The sequence below is a fragment of the Neophocaena asiaeorientalis genome, unplaced genomic scaffold (genome assembly GCF_003031525.2).
Source record: "Neophocaena asiaeorientalis asiaeorientalis breed wild unplaced genomic scaffold, Neophocaena_asiaeorientalis_V1.1 scaffold82, whole genome shotgun sequence".
In the NCBI taxonomy this organism is placed as follows: domain Eukaryota; kingdom Metazoa; phylum Chordata; class Mammalia; order Artiodactyla; family Phocoenidae; genus Neophocaena; species Neophocaena asiaeorientalis.
Window position 1 is genome coordinate 9,982,869 of NW_020173068.1, and position 18,021 is coordinate 10,000,889.

The window sequence follows — 18,021 nt, forward strand, 5'->3', positions numbered from 1 at the left end:
CTGGCTGTCCCTGACGTTGCCGCAACAGCCTCTCCTCTGGGTTCCCTGACTTCAGAGGCCAGACACCCCCAGGCACCCATTCATCACTGGTTCACCCATCCATCCATCGGTTCTCCCACCCATCGACGTCCTCTATGCCGCATGCGGTACTAGACCCTGGGGATGGAGAACAATGGAACCTTCTCTCTCTCTCTAATCTGCCTTGTTAGCTCCACTCACCCTTTCGGCTCAAGTGTCAGTGACTTGGGAAACCTTCTTGATCTTTCTTCATAGGCTCTCATAGCATGATACAGCTCAGTATTGCGGAAGGTCTGCTTCTGCAGCCTCTAAACTGAAAATTGGAGCATGGCCCTGGAAGCCCACCCCACCACTCCCAACCTTGCCCATGGCTGGGCCCTGCCCTAGGCTTGTGGTCTGTGTGATCGTGAGGACTCAGGGGTTTCAGAATCTTCAGCTCACCAGGTAGAGCTCAGCAGTACCAAGTTCCCTCACCGTCCCTCAGGCCTGACCTGGTGGCCCAGGTGTGACAACTGGGCTTCTCCTACCTGTTCCTGAGCCCTACCCTCTGCCTCATGCCCTTTTCTTTTCTTTTTTATTTAATTTTAAAAATATTTATTTATTTTATAGTTAATTTACAATATTATATTAGTTTTGGGTGTATAACATAGCGTTTCAATATTTTTATCGATTATACTCCAGTTAAAGTTCTGACAACGCAATAGCCAATATTCCCTGTATTGTACAATATATCTTTGTTGCTTATTTATTTTATACATAATAGTTTGTGTCTCTCAAACCTCTACCCCATCTTGCCCCTCCCCCATCCCTCTCAATATTGGTGAGTCTGTTTCTGTTTTTTTATATACATTCATTTGTCTATTTTTGAGATTCCACATGTAAGTGATAACATATTTGTCTTTCTCTGTCTGACTTATGTCACTTAAGTGTAATACCCTCTAGGTCCATCCACATGGCTGCAAATGGCAGAATTTCATTCTTTTTTATGGCCGAGTAATATTCCATTGTCTATATATACCACACCTTCTTTATTCATTCATCTTTGATGGACACCTAGTTTGCTTCCATATCTTGGCAGTTGTAAATAATGCTGCTATGAACACTGGGGTGCATGTATCTTTTCAGATCAGTGTTTTCATTTTCTTTGGATGTATACGCAGCAGTGGAATTGCTGGATCAATGGTAGTTCCATTTTTAGTTTTATGTACCTCATGCCCTTTTCTATGAACAAGGTCCCTGCTCAGATCACCTGCTCAGCCCAGAACTCAAGGACAGAGTCAGGTAGTTGGATTGAGCACTGCTGCATGAACGCTGTATGAAATCGTGGCCAGGCTGTATCAGGGAGTTGCCCACCGTAGCTGGAGCTCCTCTGGGTCTGTGGCTCAGTCCTCTAGACACAGGGGTCTGCTCCGCTTGGGCTAGCCTCATAAGTGGCTCACCCACATGGGCCGGGCACATACTAGGTCTCAGGTCTTCCCAGTAAAGTGGGGAGATGAATAGTACCTTCCTTAAGCATTGTTGGGAGGACTAAATGAGATTCTGCATGTAGGTGCTCAGCACAGAGTCTGTAAATGCTCAATAGATGCTAATGATTAACACATTATTGTTATTAATATTAGCACTCTACTGTATATAAAATAGATAAACAACAAGGATCTGCTGTATAGCACAGGGAACTATATTCAATATCTTGCAATAACCTATAATGGAGAAGAATCTGAAAAAGAATATATATATATATATGTACGTATGTATAATTGAATGACTTTGCTGTACACCTGAAGCATTGTGAATCAACTGTACTTTAATAAAACAAAAAACCACCAATATTGCTCTCCCAGTCATACCTTTTTATTCCCAGCCATGTATGTGACCCCACAGCTTGTAACGTCTGGCTGTCCAGCTGTGTGTCATTCCCAACCACTGGCAAGCAGCAGATATTTATAAATCAGATAATGATACCAACTTTCACGTGTGCCTGTACCAGATCACACCCTGAGTTTTTTCTACAAATTAAAAAATAAAGGAAAACCTCTATTTGCCAGAACCTTACAGCAACCTGACCCCAGGATGACGCAGCATCTGGCCATCAGGGCTCTGTTCTGAAGGCCATGCTTTCCTTGTCCCACTGGCTGGGGCTCTGTTGCCCCAGACCTTGGCCCCCCCGAGAGCCCTCTGATTTCCTCCCAGCCTGGCTTCTGCTGGCCTCCTTGGGCTCTCACCTGTCTCCCACCTTGTCTGGGCATTTGGTTTCTCTTTGCCTCGTCTCCTTCTCGCTCCTCCATCCATTCCCACAGTGCATCTTGTCATCACTTATGGCTCTCTCAGGATGTTCATCACTTACTGAGGGTTCGTCACGTGCTAAGTACTTTATGTGTTTTCTGGGAGATTGGGCAAGTGGACAACTGAGGTCTGCAAGGTGGTATCCATCACCAGAGGCCTTAAATGGTGCCAGGTAAGAGAGATGGGGCCTCAACATGAGCTTTCCCTTATTGGATGTATTGGGTATCTATTGCTGCATAATATACTAACACAATATATAACATCTCAAAACAACAATAAATATTTATTATCTCACATCGTTTCTGTAGGTCAGGGAATTGGGAGCAGCTTAGCTGGGTGGCCCTGGCATGGAGTCTCTCATGAGGTTACAGTCAAGATGTCAGCCAGGGATGCAGTCATCTGAAGGCTTGACCGGGGCTGGAGGACTCACTTCCAAAGTGGCACACTCACACGGCTGCAAGTTAACACTGGCTGTCGGCAGGAGGCCTCAGTTTCTCATCTCTTAGGCTCTCTCCTTAGGGCTGCTTAAGGGTCCTCACAACATGATGGCTGCCTCCCTCTAGAGTGACTGATGCAAGAGAGCCTAAGGTGGAAGCAGCAATGACTTTTATAATCTCAGAAATCACACACCACCACTTCACCACATCCAATTTGTTTGAAGTGAGTCACTTGTTCTGGCCCACATTCAAGGAGGGAGGCATTAAGCTTCATCTTTTTTTTTTTAATTTAAAAAATTTTATTTTTGGCTGCACTGCGTGGCTTGTGGGATCTTAGTTCCCCGACCAGGGATTGAACCCAGGCCCTTGGCAGTGAAAGCATGGAGTCCTAACCACTGGACCACAGGGAATTCCCTAAGCTTCATCTTTTAAAGAGAGATGTGTCAAAGAATTTGTAGACATACTTTAAAACCACCCTATTGGACCTCTGAGACCCCTTCTACAGGGCTCGATGCAGAGCAGGGACTCAGTAAATGCTGTTGCCTTAACTATAGGGCTTGAAGACGGGAGAAAGGCTCGCCTGTCTGCCTTACCTTCTAGTTCCATGTTGCAGACTTACTAATGCTCTGTAACATGGCTGGTATTTCCACTGCATTCTATTCCATTCTGCTGTATGATCTGGGACTTGGGTCAGGGAACGGGCTCTCCTGCCTCCAAATGAGGGACCAGCCCCATGTGGAATGCTCACGTCTTTCCTCTCCTTCAGCTGCACATAGCTGGAGCCAATGGATACCTGCGGGCAGCCGAGCTCCTCCTGGACCACGGGGTGCGCGTGGATGTGAAGGACTGGGATGGCTGGGAACCCCTGCATGCGGCTGCCTTCTGGGGACAGGTAGTTGTCACCCACAGGGCTGTGAAGGAGGCCATCACAGGGTCAACCTGCTGTCCTTTGGGCTGGAAGTTGGTTCAAAAGAACACAAGACCCACTTAGGGTGTTGGCTACAGCTAGTATGTGGGACATGAAAAGACCTAGGGAGTTTGCAGAAATGATTGACGAGTTGTGTCCTAACAAGACGACAATCCAATTTGCTGGAAAATTCCCCACATTTCTGCCTTGAATAGTTTCTCCATTTGTCTCCCAGATAGAAATCTCGGTGGCTTTCACCATTCCTCTTTAAACACCTGACAGCTCTGGAGTTATAGCTGACTCCTTCTTCTGTCCCTTGGTATGGCCCAGACATGCTGGAGGAGGTGTCAAGCCAATTGCATTTGCCGGGATTCCTGGCTTTAGGGGGCAGAGCCTTCCCTGGGAGTCAGCTTTGCCCCACCATTCTTTGGATCACATCCTAAGAAGCTTTGAACACTCTCTCCACCTCCTAGGCTTTCTGAGCCCTGGGCGGGGGAGAACCTTGGCTTCTTCCTGTGTTTCAGATGCAGATGGCAGAGCTATTAGTGTCCCATGGGGCCAGTCTCAGTGCTAGGACGTCCATGGATGAGATGCCAATAGGTAAGTTCAGGACAACACTTGGTACATACATAAGCATTCATCGATTTTTTGATGAATAGAGGATAAATGGTTAAATATATGGTTGGATAGACGGTGGGTTGGTGTGTGGATGGATAGTTGGATAAATGAATAAATTAATGGGTGGTAGATTGATGGATGGATGGATGGATAAGTGGATGAATGTATGTATGAATGAATAAGAGGATGGGTGGGTAGAGGATGAGTCTCTGGATGGATGACTGGTTCAGCGAATAGGTAGACGGCTGAATGAAAGGATGAGGTGGATTGAGTGGGTAGGGATGTATGATTTCAGCATCTTTTCATAAGTTCTTGCTTGGGTTACATGGGGTACCTGCTTGTTTCTCTTGATACTTTTTGTGGGGAATTAATGACTCCTCTTGGAAGCTATCAAAGGTGTCTGAATCCTTCGGTCATAACTGGGAATTGGGACTGTACGTGGGACGTGGGTTTCCTCTTCTTACACTCCTCTAAGGATGGAGTCGTAGCCCAGGAAATAAGGCTGGCACTGTTTTCTCCCCTCCACCCATGTCCCAAAAGATGCTGGGAGTTTTCAGTGGGTTGGCGTGGCAGCTCCTCTGGTCTGGAGGGCCCTCAGGGGCCACAGCCCCCTGTGCTATCCCCCACCATGGGCTCCTTTGCCCCTTCAGACCTGTGTGAAGAGGAAGAGTTCAAGGTACTGCTGTTGGAGCTAAAACACAAGCACGACGTGATCATGAAGTCGCAGTTGAGGCACAAGTCATCCTTGAGCCGGAGGACGTCCAGTGCGGGCAGCCGCGGGTGAGTCAGGGGCAGGGCAGCCGGGGCGCCCAAGGATGCCCCCACCCATGGCGCCTGGATGCAGCCTCTCAGCATCCCCCCACCCCCACTCCCCTTAGGAAGGTGGTGCGTCGAGCCAGCCTGTCGGACAGAACCAACCTGTACAGGAAGGAGTATGAGGGAGAGGCCATACTATGGCAGCAGAGGAGCGCAGCCGACGATCAGCGGACCTCTACCTACAATGGGGACATCAGGGAGACCAGGACAGACCAAGAGAATAAGGACCCGGTGAGTGCCTGCCTCCTGCCTGGCCCCCGTCTTGGTCACTGCCGTGGGGGGGGGGGACAGGGCCCCAGCCTGGTGTTGCCTCTTCATCTCAGAGCCTTCAGAGGGAGGTCAGCTGGCCAGTGCCCTTAAACTAGCTGGATCCTGTCTGATGTGGGCAGCTACCGTGGTTAATGGGGCAAGCGTAGGGTGTGTTCGTGTCAGAGCTGGGAGACTTGCACACAGTAGGGACTCATAATTGCCAGGGAGTGAGTGATCACCATGTACCTGCTTGGGCTCCAGCAGAAGAGAGATTTAGTTCTGAGCTTCCCAGAAGAGACGTTTAGTAGGGCAGCCACCCTGGGAGAGAGGGCACTACAACTTCTTCGGGGGAAATATAACAAGACGTTGAGAATTGTGTTGAGACATCAGGTTGGAAGAAAAATTTTGAAAAATAGTAAGGGGCTGGCAGGACATCTAAGAAGCCGGCTCCAGGAGGAGCCAATGGTCTGGGCATTCAACCACTTTCCTAAGAGGATGCTGTATTAGTTTCTGAGAGCTGCTGTAACGAAAGACTGCAAACTTGGTGGCTTGAAGCAACAGAAATGTGTTCTCTCCCAGTTCTGGAGGCCAGAGGTCTAAAAATCAAGGTGTCAACAGGGTTGGCTCCTTCTGGGGTCTCAGAAGGGAAATCTGTTCCACGCCTCTCTCCTAGCTTTTGACGGCTCAGGCATTCCTTGGCTTTTTGCTAGCAGGCCTCCAGTCACTGCCTCTGTCTTGACATGGCCTTCCTTGTATATGTGTGTGTATCTCTGTTTTCTCTTAGAAAGATACCAGTCATTGGATTAGGGCCCACCCTCATCCAGTATGACCTCATCTTTTTTTTTTTTTCCTAACATCTTTATTGGAGTATAATTGCTTTACAATGTTGTGTTAGTTTCTGCTGTATAACAAAGTGAATCGCTATACGTATGCATATATCCCCATATCCCCTCCCTCTTGCGTCTCCCTCCCACCCTCCCTATCCTACCCCTCTAGGTCTCATCCAATGTGACCTCATCTTAATTTAACTGATTACAGCTGCAAAGACCCTACTTCCAAATAAGGTTACACTCAGAGATGTGGGGTGGGTATGAGTTTTGGGGGGACACCGTTCGACTCAGTACCGATACACTCAGGTCCATGCATGGCTGCAGCCTTGCTGAGAGGAGTGAGCAGGTTTGGGACCAGAGCAGAATTGCTGGGGACAAGAAGGAAGAGGCTGACCATACCAGTAGGGGTCTGCCTTTGTGGTTCTTCCATTACACGATGAGCAGTTGAAAACATTTCTAGCAAGTGTTGCTTTGGAGGGATGCAAAATGTCTCAGTGGGGCCCTGCTTCCCTGCGTGAACAGGGAGGTCACATGAGGGCTTGTCTTGCCAGCTGGAGAGAAGGCAAGAGAATCCCCATCAAAGCACTGGCTGGGATGGAGCCGGCACACATGGAGCTTTTGTCTTCCTTCTTCCCTAAGCTTTGGGGGTTGGGAGAGAAAAGAGTTGTAGATCAAAATCGAATTACATTTCAAATGCCTCCCAGCTATGCTTTAATTATTTTTTCTTTGTGATTGATGTGTAACTTGTGTAAAGTACACAAATCTTAAATGAATTTTTCAGTAAACTTACAAACACATACCTTCCGATGAAAGTATAGAGCATTTTTGTCATCCCAGAAGGCTCCCATGTTCCCTTTTCCAAGGACTTCTCCCACCCCAAAGGTAGCCACTATTTAACTTGGAGCACTAAAGATTAGTTTTGCACCTGCATCTGCATATGAATGGACCCAGGCAGTCTATGGTCCTCTGTGTTTGGTTTCTTTTTTTGGGCGGTGGCACGCGGGCCCCTCACTGCTGTGGCCTCCCCCGTTGCGGAGCACAGGCTCCGGACGCGCAGGCTCAGCGGCCATGGCTCATGGGCGCAGCCGCTCCGAGGCAATGTGGGATCTTCCCGGACCGGGGCATGAACCCGCATCCATTGCATCGGCAGGCGGACTCTCAACCACTGCGCCACCAGGGAAGCCCTGTGTTTGGTTTCTTTGTGTCTCCGAGATTCCTCCATGTGGTGGCATTCAGCAGCATCTCATTCTTTTTCATTGCTCCGTAAATTCTATTATTTACATATTCTACAATTTATGTGTCCATTTGTCCGTTGGTGGACATTTGGGTTGTTTCCAGCCTGGGCTATTTTGAATAAAGCTGCTCCAAACATCCTTGTATGTGTCTTTTGGTGACACAAGCACTGTTTTCTGTAGGGTATTTACCAAGGAATGCGGTATGAGTCACGAGGTAGGCGATATGTACCTTTCAAAGATCCCGCCAAGCAGTTTTCGAGAGCAGTTGTACCTGTCTGCTCTCCCTTCAGCAGTGAATGCACCTTTCTTGCCAGCTGTTGGTATAGTTAGTTCTTTGCGTGTGAGCCGTCCTGGTGGGGTTGCTGTGTAGCTCAAATTTTTAGTTTGTTTTTCCCTGATGGTGGATGATGTTGAACCTTTTCTTGCGCTTATTGGCCAACTGGTTATCTCTTTGTGCTTCATCTGTTCTTTAGCCCTTTTTTATTGGGCTGTTTATCTTTTCCTTATTGATTCATAGGAGAGACTGAGATTCTTAAAGAAACCCTCAGGGGTTTCCCTCTCCACGCCTGCTCCTTTCCGTGTGTCTATTCAGATCTCACAGGCCCCAGGATCCTCTCAGAAGTGCTCATTGATGTAGAGTTTCATAAACCATTAGCCCTGTAGGGAAAGGGTGGGGGGATATGGATGCTGGAGACCAGCCTGAGTTAGGTCTGAGTTTGCTGTTGTTGTTAATTTCTGGAGATTCCTCATCAAGGCTCCAGTTTGTTTGGAGTTGAGTGAAAGCAATCAGATGGGCCACTTGGCCTCAGGGGCTGGGGTTTCAGACCAGGGAGGAGAAGACAGGGTACAGAGATGGCATAGCCAGAAGCAGGCAGTCCTCTCCCAGGTGCTCAGAAGTCCTGTCCCAGGGAAACTGTCAGGGTCCAGGGTCCCTGTCCCAGCCCCAGAGGGAACAAGGAGATCACAGGATACAGCTACAAAGCTCAAAGCTCCTTCCTTTTTTGTTCCTACTACCTTTCAAGGCCTTAGGTGCTGTCAAGGACGTAATAGTCTATAAGGTAGGGATTCTCAAAGTGTGGTCCCTGGACCAGCAGTGTCAGTGTCACCTGGGAACTTGTTAGAAATGCAGATTCTCAGGCCCCGCCCCAGATGTACCAAATCATAATCCCTGGGGCTGAGGCCCAGCACTCTGTGTTTTAACCAGCCCTCCAGAGGATTATGATGCATGCATGAATTTGAGAACCACTGATCTAAGGGAGTATTTGCTCAGCCTGACTCCCAAGTCAGGTTTCTGCCAAGGCTCTGTGCTGTTAACCCCCGGGGCTGGCTTGGGTACATAGTTTTGGCAGAGCTGATTCACTGATAGCAGGCACAGCAGTAATAAGACCACCCCGTCTCTTCAACCAGTGGTTCACAATCTTAACTGTAGAAGAAAATCACCTTGGGGTGGTGTTTTGTTTTTGTTTTGAAAAAACCTGATGTCCAGGCTGCAGTCCCAACTGATTAAATCAGAATCTCCAGGCTTGGGGCTCAGGCATTGTATTAATTAATTAATTAATCTTTGGCTGCATTGGGTCTTCATTGTTGCACGCGGGCTTCCTCTAGTTGCGGCGAGCAGGGGCTACTCTTGGCTGCAGTGCGCGGGCTTCTCATTGCAGTGGCTTCACTTGTTGTGGAGCACAGGCACGTGGGCTTCAGTAGTTGTGGCACGCGGGCTCAGTAGTTGTGGCTCACGGGCTCTAGAGCGCAGGTTCAGTAGTTGTGGTGCACGGGCTTAGTTTCTCCGTGGCATGTGGGATCCTCCTGGACCAGAGATTGAACGCTTGTCACCTGCATTGGCAGGCGGATTCTTAACCACTGCGCCACCAGGGAAGTCCCTATTTATCTATTTAATGAATAGACTTTATGTATTTATATACTTTTTGACTAGTTTTAGGTTTACAGATAAATAAGTGGGGGGAATTCCCTGGTGGTCCAATGGTTAAGACTCCACGCTTCCACTGCAGGGGTATGGGTTTGATCCCCGGTCGGGTAACTAAGATCCCACACGCTGCGATACAGCCAAAAAAAAAAAAAAAAAAAAAAAAAAAAAGAAGAAAAAGAAGTGGGAAGTACAGACAGTTCCAATATACCCTCGTTATCATGCCCCCCTGTTTCCACTATTATTAACCGCTTGCTTTAGTGTAGTATACATGTTATCATTGATGAGCCAGTATTGATACATTATATTAACTAAAGTCCATAGTTTCCATTAGGGTTCACTTTTCTGGTTGTACGTTCTATGGATTTTAACAAATATATAATGTCATGTGTCCATCATTAAAGTGTCATACAGAATATTTTCATTGCCCTAAAAATCCCTGATGCTCCCTATTCATCCCTTCCCAACCCCAGGCAATCACTGATCTTTTTACCGTCTCCAAAGTTTTGCCTTTTCCAAAATCATACAGTATGTTGATTGAATCACACAGCATGTTGCTTTTCAGTTCGGCATTGCATGTGTTTAAAATCTCCCAGATGATTCCAATATGCACTCAAGGCTGAGAACGAGTGTCTTCCATCCCTGCTGCTCAAATTATTCGCAGAAACTTGTTAGAAATGCTGAAATTTGGGTCCCAACCCAGACCTAGTGAATCAGAATATACATTTTAACAAGAGCCCCAGGTGACTCATATGCACATGAAAGTATGAGAAGCACTGATTTAGACCATCAAGAATCTGCATCCTCCCATCCCGTTTGTCATCAGTTTGCCTGCATAGTTCAGAAGAAGCCACTGAAGAAACAGAAGAAACACACACATAAATGGAAACTTGCTATGGGAAGCATCCCTCTCCTTACCATATTTTAATCTAATTATATATTTCTTGGAGATCTTTCCAAGAAATCAGATTCTTGGAATCACAAGTCAGCACATAGAGACTTCCTTCATTTTTTCCTACCAGCTCCAGAACAGTCTAATACAAGTACTTGCCATAATTTCCCACCTGCCTAATGACGGTTTTCATGCTACCCTGAGGGAATCTATCTGTGAAACAAAGTCCTAGAAATGGGCATGCTTGTGCAAAGTATATATTTTTCTTAAAAAAAAATTTTTTTTTTTTTTTTGTGGATGGTGTGACATTGCCCTCCAAAGAAGTTGTGGCAGTTGACACTCCTGTCCACTTCCCGCACCCCTGCAAGCACTGAATAATAACAAACTTTAAAAATATTTGTCAGGAATTCTCTGGCAGTCCAGTGGTTAGGACTTTGTGCTTTCACTGCTGAAGGCCCAGGTTTGATCCCTGGTCAGGGAACTGAGATTCCACAAGCCACTCAGTACGCTTCCCCGCCAACCAAAAAAAAAAATGTGTTGGGACTTCCAGGATGGTCCAGTGGTTAAGAATCCACCTTCTAATGCACGGGACAGAGGTTCGATCCCTGATCAGGATCCGGGCAACTAAGCCCGTGCGCCACAACTACTGAGCCCGCGTACCACAACAAAGACCCGACGCAGCCAAAAATAAATAAATAATAAATAAATAAATATTAAAAAATTTTGTCAATGTGATGGGTAAAAATGATATTTTGTTGTTTAAATTTTTATGTCATTAACTATTTGTGAGATTGAAAATTTTTCCTATATTTATATGCTATATAGATCTACATTTTGCTGTGATCTGAATATTAATGTCCTTTGCCTGTTTTTTCTGTTGGGTAGTTGGGCTTTTTCAAATGGACTTTTAAGAACTCTTTATACATTTAGAAATTAGTCCCTTTTCTCTTATAGGTTGTAAATATATTTCTAGCTTTTCATGTGTCTTTTGACTTTGATTTTTGCTATGCTTTATATTTTCGTCACTGTCAGATGAATCTACCTTTTAGTCATAGTTTCTAGGCTGCAGCTACTTTTTTTATTTTTTTTGCGGTATGCGGGCCTCCCACTGCTGCGGCCCCAGACGCGCAGGCCCAGCGGCCACGGCCCACGGGCCCAGCCACTCCGCGGCACGCGGGATCCTCCCGGACCGGAGCACGAACCGGTGTCCTCTGCATCCGCAGGCGGACTCCTAACCACTGCACCACCAGGGAAGCCCGTAGGCTGCAGCTACTTTTAAAGCTCTTATTACCCAGGGATTTCTAGGTATAAAAGATCTCTGGGTAAGAGCGTCTTCCATTTGTAGTGGAGATATACCAGGGGCTAAGAGGAAGGATTACAAGTGACCCAACTAAAATCGACTTACACAAAAAAGAGATGCATTGGCTTATGTAACTGGAAAGTCTGGGGCCAAGTGGATCCAGGGGCTCAAAACATATCATCAGGATGCAGTCTCTCTCTCTCAGTCTCTGTCTCTCTCTCAGTCTTCCTTAGTGCTGGCTTCACAGCCAAGTAGACCCTTTGAAATTGTATCTCCCCAGTACATCATTCTTACCAGCGTAGTTCCTACAGAAATAGATCTGCTCTTTCCCAACTTTTCTAGCACAAGTCCCAGGGTTGAGTTTCACTGAACCAATTTCAGTCAGGAAGCCACCCCTGAACCAATTCCTGTAGGGAGTTTATTGATTGGCCAGGCCTGGGGTCATGGTCTTTTGCTGGGAGCAAAGGTGAGAGTTGGTCAACTCTATCAAAACCCATAGATTGGTGAGTTCCCCAAAGGAAAATAGAAGTCTTATTACCCAGGTAGGGAAAACGGATGAGGACAGGCCCAAACAACCATGCTTTCAGCAGAGGCACAAGTGGGGTGTGGGTTCAGATCTTCCAGCCAGCTGGTAACGTTGTCCTTCTCACCCTCAAGAACCCCAGGCTGGAGAAGCCCGTGCTGCTCTCCGAGTTTCCTACCAAGATCCCACGAAGTGAAATGGACGTGCCTGTTGAGAACGGCCTCCGGGCTCCGGTCAGCACCTACCAGTATGCGCTGTCCAACGGGGACGTCTGGAAAGTGCATGAGGTGCCGGACTACAACATGGCCTATGGCAACCCTGGCATGGCCGATGCCACCCCGCCCTGGAGTGGCTACAAGGAACAGAGCCCCCAGACGCTTCTGGAGCTGAAGCGGCAGCGGGCTGCAGCCAAGCTGCTCAGCCACCCCTTCCTGAGCACCCATCTGGGTAGCGGCATGGGCAGGACGGGTGAGGGCGGCAGCGAAGGCAAGGCCCCTTTGATTGGAGGCAGAACTTCCCCGTACAGCAGCAATGGGACCTCGGTGTATTACACGGTCACCAGTGGAGACCCCCCACTCTTGAAGTTCAAGGCCCCCATGGAGGAAATGGAGGAGAAGGTCCACGGCTGCTGCCGCATCTCCTAGTCCCTGAGGGATGGAGAGGAGGGATGCTTTGGGGAGAGGGTCCCTGGAATCCAGGCCAGCCCAGCAGCCCTGGCTGGGGAGGCTTCAGAGGGCAGCTGGGGAGAGGTGGGCTCTGCTTTCTAGAGGAACGCTAACCTCACCTCTCAGCCAGCTGCCCATAGCATCACCACTTCCCATGGTTCTGCTTCTTGCCGCACTGTCTGCCATCAAACACAAGGCCCATAGTGGCTTCCTGACTCATCCTGCTGTCAGATTTCGGGAGCGCGGGCTGGGACTCCAGTTCTGTTGTTGGTAAAGGCTTCTCTGGACCAGTACTCACATGTGACATATCAATACACACACACACACACACACACACACACACACACAATCAACATGTGTAGGGATGACACAGCTGGGCTCACGGGAAGCAGGTGGGACTGAGAATTTGTGGGCTCTTCCCAAGAGGACTGAAGTTAAGACTCAGAGTTTTGTCGCCACTGCCAACATGGCTTTAGCAGGGGAGGAGGCCTGCTAAGCTGATACCTGTCAGCCTGCCCAGAGCCCTACCAGGGTTTGCTATCATCATCCACATCCGGCAGGAACAGGAGGTCCTCTCTGTGTCCAGAGGGAGCTATGCGCCCACGTGGGGTGGATGACACGGGCGTAGGCCTGCTCCCCACAGCCTTGCTTGTGCCAAGCGCCAGCTGTGTGAGTGCCCAGGGGCCAAGGTGGAAAACCTGGCTATTCCAATCCTGGAATAATCCAAATCATATTTTGCTCTTGGGTGGAAGCATCAAAAAATGGAGGGGAGAGAGAACAAAGGTAGTGTTTCCAAAAGTGCATTTGATGAAAGAATTCTTTTAGGCTACAAAGCTCCAGGTTGAGAAGAGGGTCCACTGGATTAGCTTTCTTTCCTGAACAGTATCACGATCACTAGGTTTTACTGACTGGTGTTGGACAAATGAAGCTAAGCGAGAAACTTCAGTTGGAAGGGCTTTTCCAGGGAGAGAGGCGAATTCATGTTGTTAATTTCTGCAGACATCTCTGGTAACCGTGACAGAGCCCAGCGCCCTGGCCAACCTTTGTGAATATTCGGCTGATTTCAGTCCAGCCTGTCTCAGCTGGCCTTCCTCAGACTAAGCCATCAGAGTGAGCCGTGGGGGGCTGCTGGGGCCCCTGCCTCTCCCAGAGTGAATGCTCAGCACGCCCAGCCCAGCTTTGCTTTTTCTGGAATGCTTGGTGAGACGGTTTGCCAGTTGGCCCTTGTGAGTTCCTGTCTGGCCCAGGAGCTCCCATCCTTCTCCTGCCAGAGTGGTGACAGCCCAAGGCTGAAAATCCAAGGTGCACATGGTCCAACACCCTGCACTGCATTCAGGAGAGCAGTGGTGGGGCTGTAGTTGGGTCTTGCCCCAGCTCTACTATTTCATAGCCCCAATCTTTCTGATGCTGGGGAGGGAAGCCTATGAGAGACAGGCTGCCTGCCACCTCTCCACTGCATTCTCTCATGAGCCCCTTTGAAATTGTTGCCCACGAGTTGGGCGCTATCCGTGGAATCAGCCCAAACCTTCTGGTATAACTAACGAACTGCAGGTTTGTTTCCTGCTCTGTGCACCCTTTACTTGTCTAAAACTACCTCTTTAGAGCTCTGAAGGGGCCCCTGAGGTCCAGATTCTGGAATTTGGGGGACAAATCTGGGTTTCCTTTAACCCTTTTCTTTCTGAGTTTATGAGAAATTCTCACCGAGGGACATCTGGGCCAGAGGCTGGGGCTGGAGGAGCCCCCTTGTGCCACAGTCCTAGTAATGAGGTCTGCTGTTTGTCCCAGTCCTCCACTGTGGTCGCCATGGCTCCCATAGCCCAGAGGCAGAGCTGGATCCCAAGGGCCTCGCTGATGCTTTACCAGGAGCAGGGCAGCTGGGTCAGAGAACAGTGCTCCTGGATGCAGGGAGAGTCACAGCACCAGGCCACTCCCACCCCAGCTCCAGGACGGATCCAGTCCAGGGTGGAAAGGCAGGTCAGGTGACTTCAGACAGGTGTGCGTGACACCTGCCACATCCCTGGGGTCTGGGGCTGACTCTCCATCATCTCATCCTATGGCTGGAGCAGGGAAGGGATGATTCAAAACACACATACCTTTTAGGCTTTAAAATAGTGTTCAGATCAGACTGACACTGAAATTCCTCTTGAGCCGACTTGAGCTGCAAGCTGGGAGGTACTGAGGGAAGACGCACGCTCCTAGGAGAGAGCTGTGTACGTTTTCAGATCTGTTTGCTCAGGGGCCAGAGACTGAAGGTATTTATTGCCCGCTCTGAGCCCTTCTGGCTGTTCCCTCCTTCCTCCTTTGCTTCCTGCCTCCTGGGCCATTCCTCTCCCACTCAGAAGGCTGGGACTCCCAGCTGATCCCCTGACAGGAGCCAACTGCAGACTCTTGGGCTTTAGCGCGTGTTTTCAGTCGGGGATAAACCATTCCCTTCAAGTACCTGGGGGAACTTTCCCTGTGGGTCTCCTCGGTGTTGAGGGACAAGCTGGGGCCAAGGTCATTCATTTATTCACTCATGTAGTTTATTGAGTAGCTGTGACTCACCAGGCACTGTATTAGGTTCCAGGGATAAAGGAGGAATGAGAGAGTGAGGTCTCATCCTTTGATGATGGTCATGACCATCCTCATGGTCATGAGCATCAACAGCCCCATTCAGTTCACCTGAGACAGAAAGGCTACATCCTAGTCCAGCAACACTTTGCTTTTCTGCTCCTAGAATCCCTAGCGTATGAATTCCTTTATCTGGGAAGCTGCTGACATCACCACGCCTGGATAACACTTGCCACTAAATGGAGATGCTGGATCTTGGGTTCCAGGCAGATACCACCCCAAGTCCACCTGGGACTGTCAAGGATAACTGCCTTTAGGCCAGCATCTTTCAGCCACTGTATAATACCAGTTTGAAGTCAGTGTCTAGAAGAACAAGGAGTCTGGAACTTGTTGCCAAATGCATCTCAGGTTCTTAAGCTCATTGTCTCTTCCTCATTTTTGCTCATTTATTACCTAGTCCTGCCCCACCAACGGATATTGGGAGGAAAAGGAGCTTCTCCTTTAATATCGAAAACTTTCCTCATGAATCTGCCTCTATTCCTGGCAGGTGTGGATCAAGAAGCAGGGAGAAAGCTGGCAAGGTCGACCAGATGCCCTGCTCCCGCTTAGACCCAGGTCTGGTGGCAGTTCCTGGCAGGTTAAAGGAGGCTACTTTTAAAGCCTGTGCCACATGGCTCCCTCTGAGCTCTAGCCCTTGCTCCCACCTTATGCCCCCAACAACTGAAAATTGGTGGCTATCACCAGAGAGTGAGTTTCTGGCCTGAGAGTAGCTCCAGGAAGTTGAGTGCACCCTAAGCCCAGGTCTTCTGAAGACTTCAGGATGTAGTTCTCCATCAAATATGCAGCATTGGTGAAACTGCTCTGTACTGTTTGATCAATTTCAATAGGCTTAGAAAAGTTAAAGCTGTGTCCTCTGTCCTGCCCACCAGTTTGCTGGCCTTGTAATAACATGAGACCATTTTGGTTGTTGGTGTCAGATATCTTTTGATCTTGAGTTCTCCCTTCCACTTGCTTTCCCAGAGCAGAATACTGGGACACTTTCCAGAAGGGCGCTCCTTACAGGATGCCCAGAAGGACTGTATTTAACTCTTGCTATTGTGGCTTGGGGACAACCTCCCCTCCCCCAGGGCACATAAGAGCAAAGAGTCATGTGGTCAGTGGGTGACTCTGCAGAAGTGACCGCCTCTGCTAGAAGCTTTCCTCGACAGTCTCTTGTTGGCCAGTTGGCCGGAGGGCCTGCTTCCCATGGGCATTGCAAGTCCCACAGTGCGGGGCCTGGCTCTGTGCACCCAGGAAAAGTCTGTAGACCCACAGCCCTCCGCAATAATTCACCAGACCAGAAGCCACTGATGTACAGAGAACATTTAAGAAAAATGTATTTTATGTGAAAAAAAAAAGTTAAAACTCTGTATACTGTATCAGCAGCTTTGTGTAAAAATGGCAATCAAGAGAGTCTAATATATTTAAAACTTTTTTTAAAAAAAATCCTTGTGGATCTTTGATATTGTATTGAAGTAACTTCCAGGTAGCACCACGCCATGCAGCAGTGGTGAGCCCCATGTTCGAGACTGTGGCTCGACCACACCCCAGAGGGGGGCGCCCCTGGAGTTGCTTCCAGCTGCCAAGGCCTGTGACAGAATTCGCTGTTAAGAGTTTTTAATTAAGATTATTAAATTCCTTTTAATAACACCTGTTTAGTGTGGCTGTGGTCATTGCTCTGAGCTCTCTTGAACCCTAATGATTTGAATTCACAAAACGGTAGTGCCTGGGATAAAGGGCAGGGGAGGGTTCCAGGTCCCTGATCCCACCACAGAGGGCTCTCCCAGTTGGCCCCTGAATCAGAGGGAGCTCTGAGGGCTCAGATACGGAGAGGTATCTTTCTAGACTGCAAGAAGGTGAAACCTGGTGAAGTCAAGAAAAGAAGGGTGGTTGAAAATGAGCTTCACTCTGTCAAATGCTTCTTATGAAATTAACATGGAGCCCTATAATAGCTCATATAACATTTTTCCCCACACTTTCAAATGGTTGTCTGATGACACATTTATACGTAACAGGGCTGCCCTTCTCTTCTGTTCTCTTCTTGGAGTGCACTGACCTGTCCTATCCTCTTCTCCCCAGTCCACCCCAGTCCTTCTCCTCATACAGTTTATAGTGGGGAAGTAAAATACTACATACTACTTCACATTATTACAACAATTCACCTTGCCTAAGGTCAGAAGTGAGACAGTGGTTATTCTCACTTCTGACCTTAGGCAATGGAGAGATTGACAAACTCTATGATTGCACAGCCCCAGACAGTGGTCATTGTTTTCATCACATACAGAAGTTTGTTGGTGTCTTGGAAGAGGATGAAAAAGGATGCTGTCTTGGACCCTTCTGGATGCTGACTGCCAGAGCAGGGACACATAGAAATCTCCACACTTGGGCTTGAAAAATTTCATAAACAGGCTGGGTATGGGGAGAGAAGGGAAGAACGGAAGTATCTTTGTAGCAGCGGACATTCATCCATTTAAAAAAGGATATTGAGGACTTCCCTGGTGGCGCAGTGGTTAAGAATCCGCCTGCCAATGCAGGGGACACAGGTTCCAACCCTGGTCTGGGAAGATCCCACATGCCACGGAGCAACTAAGAGTGGAGCTCATGACGATCTTTTTTTTTTAAGATTTTTTTTTACGTGGACCATTTTTTTTTTTTTTTTTTTTTTTTTTTTTTTTTTAGAGCCCATGTGCCACAACTACTGAAGCCCACGTGCCTAGAGCCCATGCTCGGCAACAAGA

General features: G+C 48.3%; 1 protein-coding gene across 2 annotated transcripts in view; it reads left to right on the forward strand.

Annotated features, from left to right (window-relative positions):
* The window catches only part of PPP1R16B (protein phosphatase 1 regulatory subunit 16B), a 103,213-nt gene extending 86,280 nt beyond the window's left edge, over positions 1–16,933 (forward strand). For both annotated transcript variants that reach the window (XM_024743087.1, XM_024743086.1), the window contains exons 7-11: positions 3,505–3,630; positions 4,170–4,245; positions 4,914–5,043; positions 5,142–5,310; positions 12,164–16,933. In XM_024743087.1, the coding sequence (XP_024598855.1) occupies positions 3,505–3,630; positions 4,170–4,245; positions 4,914–5,043; positions 5,142–5,310; positions 12,164–12,673 (1,011 nt within the window). In that variant the 3' untranslated portion in view covers positions 12,674–16,933. The remainder of the gene's footprint in view (positions 1–3,504; positions 3,631–4,169; positions 4,246–4,913; positions 5,044–5,141; positions 5,311–12,163) is intronic.
* The last annotated feature ends 1,088 nt before the right edge of the window (positions 16,934–18,021 follow it).